General features: G+C 46.1%; 1 protein-coding gene across 1 annotated transcript; it reads right to left on the bottom strand.

Moving 5' to 3' along the window:
- Window positions 1-199: 199 nt before the first annotated feature.
- Window positions 200-9,519, bottom strand: slc16a5a (solute carrier family 16 member 5a). The gene is made up of 5 exons (XM_069517283.1): window positions 9,354-9,519; window positions 6,911-7,385; window positions 4,170-4,313; window positions 3,077-3,916; window positions 200-1,968 (listed from the first exon to the last, which is right to left on the bottom strand). Exons 2-5 carry the CDS (start codon window positions 7,275-7,277, stop codon window positions 1,697-1,699), a joined length of 1,623 nt encoding a protein of 540 aa, XP_069373384.1. The 5' UTR covers window positions 7,278-7,385; window positions 9,354-9,519; the 3' UTR covers window positions 200-1,696.
- Window positions 9,520-9,644: the final 125 nt, after the last annotated feature.

Below are 9,644 nucleotides of genomic sequence, written 5' to 3'. Positions count from 1 at the left end.
AATAATTGACCATTGGAATTTATTTTAAAGTAAAGATTTCAAATAAACACAAAAGGATTTATCTGATCTGGAGCTGCGATGCATTCTCTAAATGAGTAAATCCTGTTTAGTTTGAAGAGATATGTTTTTATGTAGGGAAACTGTAACTGCAAGATAAAATTCATTCATCCTCAAAAAAAGAAAACACAACGAAGAAAAATTTGATATTCAAACATTTATTCCTGTGATCATAATATATAAATAAAGAATTTATAATAAAGGTATAATTTGGCCCTAAGCAAGACAAGCTCTTACAATGACTAATAAATTCTCTTGTTACACATTTGCTTACTGGGATACAGTTTATACCTGAAGATTTCATTTTCAATCACATCTGACAGAAAACAGCTTTGTTCAAACGTCTACAGGCGCTGCGATCGTCTCACAGTTCATTTAGCAAAAGACGAAACCGCTTGGAACTTAAGGTAAACTCAGTGTCATAAAACATGTCCGTTTGTACGCTGCAGACTTCTCAGTGCCCTTCAGATAATTAATCTCATGAAATGTGTGAAATCATCTGCTTCTGACCAGCGTTCCTGAAAGTGTCAGACATCATCCTGTGGCTGTAGATTATCTTTTAAACACACACCGCTTCTATAAAAAGGCACTGTTCCATAACAGGAATGAAAAGCATGCGAAAGAAGAAACATGATTCGTTTACTTGAACTGTGCATATATTCATTTTCTACACGTGACAGTGAACGACTCTTTACTATGAACCTTCATTGATTTGAAGCAACTCATTCACGTGGGTGTAATATCCATTATGCTGTGTTTAATGTCTCCACTGGACATGGACATTTAATTAATAAAGCTGTAAGAAGACGTGGAAACAGACCAGGAAAACAAGCAACTCTCCTTTTCATCCCCTGATCAAACGTGACTGTAACAGTCCTTTAGCTCCTGACATTTAGAAATAAGGCTGGTTTTATTTTACATTATGATTTTCTTATTGTCACAGATCCTTTTAATAAACAGTGTAGTACAACTAGGATCTGAGACTGTATTGTGTGACATGTACTGTAGAGGGCGACTAACTAATGCGCTGCTTTGGTGATTTTTTTTGACAATAAGAAAAACACAATTTAATAAAACCAGTGTGTCCTTGATAATTCATTCCTTTGAATTTTCACCACCTTGATTTCACTGCTCAGTTTTCTTAAGCTTATTCAGAATATAGGACAAGATGTTGAACATCCCACGTACGCTTCACAACAGTAGTTTTTTAATCTTCTGTGTGTGTGTCTGTGAACTCATCACATACTGAACACAACTAAAAACATCTGGAAACATGATTTCTTCAGGCTGATGTGAGTAACTTGTCTTGATAAAGTCAGGTAACTCATATATGATAGATTGTGTGATCGTGTGGATGAGATCAGCAGCATTTTACAATTAACAGTACAATCACATTGTGGTTGTAAGTGCACATCTGTTCATTTTGGTATGCAGGATCAAACCTTGGTCAAACAGTGTAAATAAGTCCTAGTATTTATTTATACTTTTATGGCGCATCAGATGGCAGAGACTCGGGCGCGCAGCCTTTCAACCGCAGAGAGTAAACATTGCACCATCTGCCAAACATTAGGAGCTATTTGCAAACCTGTCGGACCCAGTGTGTGATGTGTGACAAGGGCGACAAACAGTGTGAGCCGGTTCAGAGGCTGGTGTTATACTCAGCCCCGTTAGCCGCGGCCTTGTCTTTGTCTCCCTCTGTGGGCACACTGCTGTACTGACAGCCAGGGGCTACGTCGCCTGCAGGTCTCGAGTTCTCGGGCGGAGGGGAAGGTTGACCCGGCTTTGGCAAATTCCTCTCCTTCTTATCCAGCCAGTAAAATGACACCATGAGGAACACAGCGGCCGAGGCAACGACGGCACTGCAGGCGAAGAAGACGTGGAAGTACTGACCGGTTCTGTCGACCAGGATTCCTGCGACGAGAAAATATCACATGTTTTCTTCAACATCGTGAGATTATTGGCATTTTTCAACATTTACCTTGATTTCTCAGAGAATAATTCATGGATACTGATGAAAAATCAGACATGTTTACAGAACTGAGAAGCTGATGAGAAGGTGAAAGCTGGTGCAGATCCAAATAAAAATCCAGACACAGTGAATTTCAATGTGGTTTCATATGGGAGCCGATGTTCTTTGTGGTTAAATTGGTGGTTCACGACCTAATGAAGGAGTCACATGACAAATCTGAGAGGTCATGAAATTATGAACAGGAAAGAAAAGCAGAAAAAATTGACCGTGTTCCAACTTTATGGACTTTACCTAAACGTTTCTCACTCACATGGACGAGCTCTGAGAGTGTTGTCACGTCTTAGGTTACATCACTGCCATATGAGCAGTCAGATAAACGGGGGGGAGCGTACCTGTCATTCGAGACCTCGGTGTACAGGCCAAATCCACATGATGTGTTATTTGCAGCAGCAGCCCGGAGCATGAGGGCCCAACTTTTTATTCACATAACAAAACAGGCAGAAACTTGTGTCCTACAGACACGAAAACACACGTGCAGCTCCTCCGTCTGCACCTGTCTGTGACGCTTCGAGTGATTTCTGATATATAATCTGAAGTAGAGATAAAAAAACAAAACAGAAAGTTCTACTGGTTCCATGAAGGATTTTAAACATGAATAATAATCAGTTAACAATTAATAAGTCTAACTTAATAATCTTAATAAGAATGCTTTCCTTTAAGCTAAATAAAATTGACCAATGACTTGTAGCTTGTCCAAGACATCTGGATCGCCCCCCCCTGGTGGCTGGCTGCAGCATGGCTCATAAACCCCTGCCTCCTCCATGTTAGTGGACCTCAAAAATGGCTTCTTTGTCAAAAGTGGCAGTGCCCGTACCAGAGATAGTTTGGCTTCATTTTTGTACATTGAGACGAACGAGTCAGCCATCTTTATTCACAGGACCCACGGTTTGAGATTTGATCTACCTCCTGAGTTCCTGAATACCTTAAACATCAATCTGCCCGAAGCTAAATTCATTCTGAGGCACCACATCTCCTCCATGTTAAGTTTACCTGCCAGTGGAGGCCCGATGAGCAGCGTGATGCTCTCCATGATGGCGAGCAGGCCGAGCGCTGAGGGGAAGCGGCTCATCTCCACGGTATCCATGAGCACGGTGAACATCAGGGAGCCCACCACGCTCATGGACAGGCCGTAGATGATCACATACGACAGCAGCACAATGAAGCTGGGCCCGATGCAGCAGATACTGTTACTGAGACCGTTGACCAGCAGAGCCCAGGAGAATACATAAATGTGTCGCCCTTTGAACCAAGGCATGTTGACGACGATGCCGAAGGGCGGACGCACCACGATGTTAACGATACCCAGGATGGACAGCAGCAGCGCGGCCCGGCTCTGCTCCATGTTGTTTGCAGTAGCGTAGGGAACCAGATACACCAAGGGCACCACAAACCCGAGCATCATCCAGGTGATGCCGATGGCGTACACACAGTAACGCGGGTTGTTGCATAACTGATCAAATGCCATGTGTTTGCTCATGGAAGCCACCAGGTAGTTCCATATCGCCCTCATCCACCCAGTTTTCTTCTTCACATTGTCCTCCTCTGGTGGAGGGGGTCCGTGGTTCATCAGGGGTTGGCCTCGGTGCGTGGGCGGCTGGAGGGGCCTCATCACTGCTCCGCACACGCAGCAATTAAGCAGCACGGCCCCCAGAACGAGGAAGCTTCCTCTCCAGCCCAGCTCGGAGTGGAGGTAGTTACCCAGGACGGGCAGAGTGCAGAGTCCCAAGGCCGTACCCGTGGAGGACATGGCGTTGGCAAACGCACGACGGCGCACAAAGTAGTGCCCCAGGATTGTCACAGCTGGTTGGAAGCTGAAGCAGAAACCAAGTCCTGAAATGATGAAGAAGAAAAAATCAATACTGTGCTTTTGTAAACAATTATGGAGTCGTGTTCTTCTCCAGCTCATGAATTTATGTCAATTAATACTCCATGTTTGGTCTCCACCTCCTCCACCTCCTCCTGTGGCTCCTGAACGCTCCACTACGTTCACCTGCTGCTCTCTGGGTAACGTAGTGTACAGTTGTGTGTAACCATGGTTGTCGGGCGTGCGCTGGTGTAAGAAATGCTCTAAATGTTTGCTGACCTGTGATAACCCCGGCTGTGACGTAGAGCTGGCCGATGGACTGGGTGAAAGAGCTGGCCGCCATTCCGAGCCCACTCAGGACTCCGCCCAGCATGACTGTGGCTCTGCAGCCGAGCCTCTCCACCAGCACGCTACAAAAGGGACCTGTGGATGAAAGTAATGCTCTTAGTTTAAGGCAGACAGGAGCAGAAATGGCTTAAAGGCTTACAGGGCCATTTTCGTAATCCTGCGGAGTATTTCACATAACTTGTGTTTCTCTGTAATCTGCACTAGTTCAATGACCCGTCCAAACACAGAGAGCATGACTGAAATCATGTTCTCTCAGTAACTCATTGCGTACACGGTGTGTGCCTTCAGTCGACCCACCCGTTGTCATGTCTTTCTGCGTCAATCGCTGCTCATAAATAATCTTGGCTGGAGGCGGCAGTTGAAATCGCCTCAGAAGAACATACAGCAGTGTGTGTGTTGGTTAACTTTCACTAAAGAGGGGTCGTAAATGAAACACATTCTCCTGCCTCTGTTGTCAGGCAACAGGGCCGCGGGGTACTGATGTGGATAATAACGAGACTTAAATGAGCCCGAGCCGTAGACGCAGGCGTCAGAGTGCTTGAACATCTGAACCGCCTCATGATCCTAATGCTCCGTCCATGGCAACTTTTAAAACCAGGCCTAAGACTTTTTTATGTGAATTAACTATTTTATAAAGCGATGCCATCATTGTGTTTCATTCCGTTTATTATTTCTCCCTTTCAACTTTTTTGATACAGATTTATTTCTTCTAACTCTCTTAATCTTTTTACCTCTTTTATTCTGTTCTTCTTAATCTTTTATTTAAACCCACAGTGATAATCAGACTCTTCTCTATTGTCAGTTTTCATTCATGTAAAAGCTGCCGGGGTGAAAACGTGAATATCCAGCTCAACACTTTACAAACAGCAAGAGAGCGAATAGGAATAAAATGAGAGTCTACTTGATTGTGCTGTCAATCAACGCTCGTGCTCTGCTGAACAATAAAACTGAAAATCAGTCAAGCGGTCGATCTGCAGGAAACAGCCACACTCTCCCCATCTGTTGCTGACATATGGGTGATGGACAGAAAAGTGTTTCTGCAGAACATTATGGCATCACAGCCAAGTTGACCTTTTGGGTATAAAATCACTTTTTATATCACTTATACTCTTATCCTGGATTTAGTCGTCATCATTAATGTGTGAACTCTTGAGATGTGACCACAAATATGTTGTTTGATGTCATCGTGACCTTTATCCACCAAAATCCTTGATTCTAATCGGACATTTCAGCCAAATAAAATTTTTTTTAAAAAAAGACCCTCACAACAGACATCACGAAAACAAGATTCCTGTTTCTACAACCGGAGTGGAGACATCAAAACAGGCCAAGTTAAAATCTGCAGGTGTACGGGACGTCCCGCCCTCTTTGGCCAGAGATGAGTGGCTCAAACTTTGTGCAGATTAACGAAGATAAACCTGAGATTCTTGTCACATTCCTAAAAACTCAGGAGATTAGATCAAAGCCTTTCTGTCTTTAACAACCCTGAGAACTTTCTCTCTCACACACACACACACACACGCACGCACGCACACACACGCACGCACACACACGCACGCACACGAACGCACACGCACGCACACACACACGCACGCACACGGAGTTGTGTCCCTATGACTTCCGAGGACATTACATAGACTTACCAACACTAACAGAAAGCTAGAGACGTCAGCTTCAATTAAAAATTTGGTAAAATGCAAAACAGTCTCATCACGTGTGGATGACGTGTGTTGACTTAGAGACAACAACAAACAAACCATGAAGTAACTTTCACCTGAATGTTTTTCGACCAGGAGCGAACGTTCACACTGTGTTATTTGTTTCAGACTAACATCTCTTCAGGTAAATGTGTCCACGGGTTGAATATCAAAATAAACCCCACAGAAAAATCTACAACATGAAAATTGTATGCGTGCTATGATTTGTTATCTGAGATCTTATCACCAGCACTGACGTTCACTTTAAACGCACTTGGCTGAGTTGACCAACCTTGCACAGCCCACACTACCTTCCTGTTCTCATGCAGGTTACATAACGCTCATGAGCATCACAGAAAAGGGAAGTTGACATTACTGACTGACAGAGATAACGCGCAGTAATGATGACTCGTGCACTGACGGAGCTTCATGAGAAAAATACAGACACACTCTGATATTTGTTTGTTTTTTTAAACACACAAGGAACAAAAACGTTTTTAAATCACAATCCTGCAGATTAAGAGTCAGGTAGAGTGAGAGAGAAGCTAAAAATATCAAGTCTGAGGTCATTCGGGAATGTGTCTCTATCAGAGAGTTTGTCTCGTGAGCAGGATTTTCATTATGCAAACATATCTGCTGCACAAAAATAAAAAGTAAAGGTGGATAAATTGAACAAAACCTGAAGAATCGTGTGTTTAAGTCCCAGAGAATGAGGCTGGTGTAGCTGTGGCTGAACAGCGCCCCCTGTGACCACGAGGGGTAACGACAGGTTAATGATAAACACTAAAACAAGCAGAGGAGAGTTTTAACATCGGAGAGGTCAGAATGATAATTCTGATCACAGCAGCGAAACCACCGCGAGCGTTTCATCGAATGAAAAGTGTGTTTCACTGAAGAGTTATCTTTGAGAAGGAACAGACTGTGGATTATAACTTCTTGTGTGACCCTGAGTTTCTCCGGGTCTGTCTGCGTTACCTCCTGCGTGAAGCACCGACGTCATGATGGAGGGCACCCAGGACGTTTCGCTGTTGGAGGCGTGGAAATCATTCTGCAAGTCGGTGTAAAAGATGCCCACACAGGAGGGGAAGGCCAAGGTCAGAGCCAGGACCAAGATGGTGGCAACCAGCACCACCCAGCCCCAGCCGCCGTCTGGAGCCGTGACCGCCCCCCTCACAGCCACCGAGTCCCCGCGCTCTCCTCCCTGGCCCCCCGCCTCGGACTCACAGTCCCGGGGCTCCTGGGCTTTCTCGTGCTCCATGCTGTTGGCCTGCGCACAAGCACCGCCGGACCCCGAGTGAAGGAGGTGATCGCTCGTCCCTCCGATTCCATTTCTCTGAGTCATTTTGTGCTCGGCAGTTCAGGCCAGGCTCCTGTGTCAGCTCTGCGGGGTGTGTCGGTTCTTCTGATGTCCATGTCACTGTGACTGCTGCGGCCGCTGCATGTACAGAACCTGCAACAGAAAGAGGAAACCTCCGTCAGACGTGCGCTGAACTCCAGATATTCTTCTGAAATGGTTTCTTACGGGTTTCTCCTGCCAGACCTCAGGTAAAAACTTTCTAAAAGGTTCCTAACATGTGACGGACGTGGAACTGGAAGAACACAAATATGTCTGGATGAAAAAGAGGAGCCGTACAACTTGGAAAGACGAGGAGATTCCAGATCTCTTGGTGGACGTGAAACTCACTGCAGAACACACATGTTCCACTCTTCATCAAGTGCTTAAATATAAAAACTAAAACTTTGAAACTTTGAAAACTAAAAGCTTAAATGTGTTGTATGTTAGTAAACATGTATATCATATACTTATCTCTATTCATTACCATTTCTATTCCACTTTGTATTTTCACTTTCATTTTCTGCAGCTGTAAACAAGTGAATTCTCCTGGGATCAATAAAGTTTATCTAATCTCCTCAGCTGCCATTTGCTGATGTTGTCTCTGCTGGTGTGGCGCAGGTAGAATATCGTGGTTGTCGTGTGGCGCTGACTTAAAAACATATTTAGAAGCAGAGCTGAGAGACAGAAGTCTCAGTTCTGTCTCCTCTCGGACCATGTGACAGTCGAAGCTGCTGGTCAGCAAACATCAGGCTGTGTTTGGAAATTGGCACACACTAAAAAAACAGGACAATGACGCCCCTCTGCCAGAGAAACCAAGTGTCCGTGTATTGTTGTAGATTTTACACAAGCAACGGTAAAACAGTTGCTCCAAAGTAAAGTAAATGAATAAAACTAAAGTTTGTGCTTCCTGAAATGAGAGCAATGACTGAATCTTAATGCTCCAGAGTTTGTTATACAACTCGAATGTTTGGAGAAACTTAATTCAGACCCAGATCTGCCCTCCGGCTGCTGGTCTCTGGTGCAGAGTGTAATCCCAGATGAGCTGCAGCCTTTCCGGTCGATTCTCTCCGGCCTTAACATCATTGCTTCAGTTTAATTTACAATCAGGAAACAGCCTGGAGGTCAAACTGTGAGCAACAGCGTTGAACAAAGGAGGCGTCTGATGGGTGCGAGGACAAACACGTACGTGTGGATGCAAAGGAAATCTGGCCAGAGTGAGGCTGACATGCGCTCGTGAGAAAACTCCTCGTATGAATAACGCTCTGTGCAAAACGCTCGGCAGAGTTTCCCCTGGAGACGTTTAACACCGTCCAGATGTACCGACCGCTGAGCAGGAGAAAAATCCTCCTGAGAACATCTCTGAGGCAGGGCAAGAAAAAACAGTGAGGAACTATGGAGCTCAGGGAAAAAGGTCAGCAAATGATCAGAAATATGAGAAAGGTGTTTTGTTCACAGGTGGAACTTTTAGTCAAACTACCTTCCTGTGCAAACATAGCTTGGCCCAGTATTCTAGGGGGGGGGGGGGGGGGTTCTCCATGTTGAGATAATAAACACAGTATAATATTTCCAGGAGGTGCAGGATGTGTGAGCTCCCAGTTTAAAGACCACGATGTAGAGTCTGTGGGGAGAAGTGATGCTCTGTGTGTCCCAGGACGAACAGAAGGGACGCTGAGCAGCTGCTGGGTCCGGTGGGACAGCCCGTGGAGGAACGAGAGGTTCGATTCCCGCGGGGTTCAGCACGTACACATGATTCAAACACACAGATACTGACTCTTCACCACAGCTTCGCCAGTGACACCCACATTCACCCACATTCACCCACGTGGCAGATTGTTTTTTCGGCTTGTTTACGTCTGAACCCCCCCCCACGGAGCTCTCGTCCACACACCGACACATCCACCCGGGCTTACTGCTCATGCATCCCCGCAGAAATGAACCGAAATGTGCATAAACACGCCGAGTTCCCTCGGCGGTGGGTTCGCGTCCTCCTCATCTCCGCCTCGGCACTTTCGGAATGAAGAGGAAGCGCTCACCGCTCCCGGGGATTCAATCGTCTCCACGTTTATTCACATCGTTTCTTACCGTCTGTCTGCGTCTGACCGGATCCTCCGTGTCCTCCGGGTCCACGGGCGCGGTCGCTGCTCGATGACAGCCGGTGGGGAGGAGGAGGAGGAGGAGGCGGCGGCGGCGGACTGACCGCGGGGGTCTGCTCTTCACCGGGCCCGTTCACGGTGGGAGGAGCCTGGAGAGGCCGGACACAGACGCTCACAGGGCGGCAGAGAGGAGCTGCACATGGAGGCCCCGGGCTCCACGGGAGGAGCAGCGATGGTGGACACACGGTCTGTCAGGGACACGGTGGACAAGGTCTGGAGA

This window comes from Paralichthys olivaceus, chromosome 21 (assembly GCF_024713975.1).
Source record: "Paralichthys olivaceus isolate ysfri-2021 chromosome 21, ASM2471397v2, whole genome shotgun sequence".
Taxonomy (NCBI): Eukaryota; Metazoa; Chordata; class Actinopteri; order Pleuronectiformes; family Paralichthyidae; genus Paralichthys; species Paralichthys olivaceus.
This window is presented reverse-complemented; position numbering and strand designations above follow the sequence as displayed.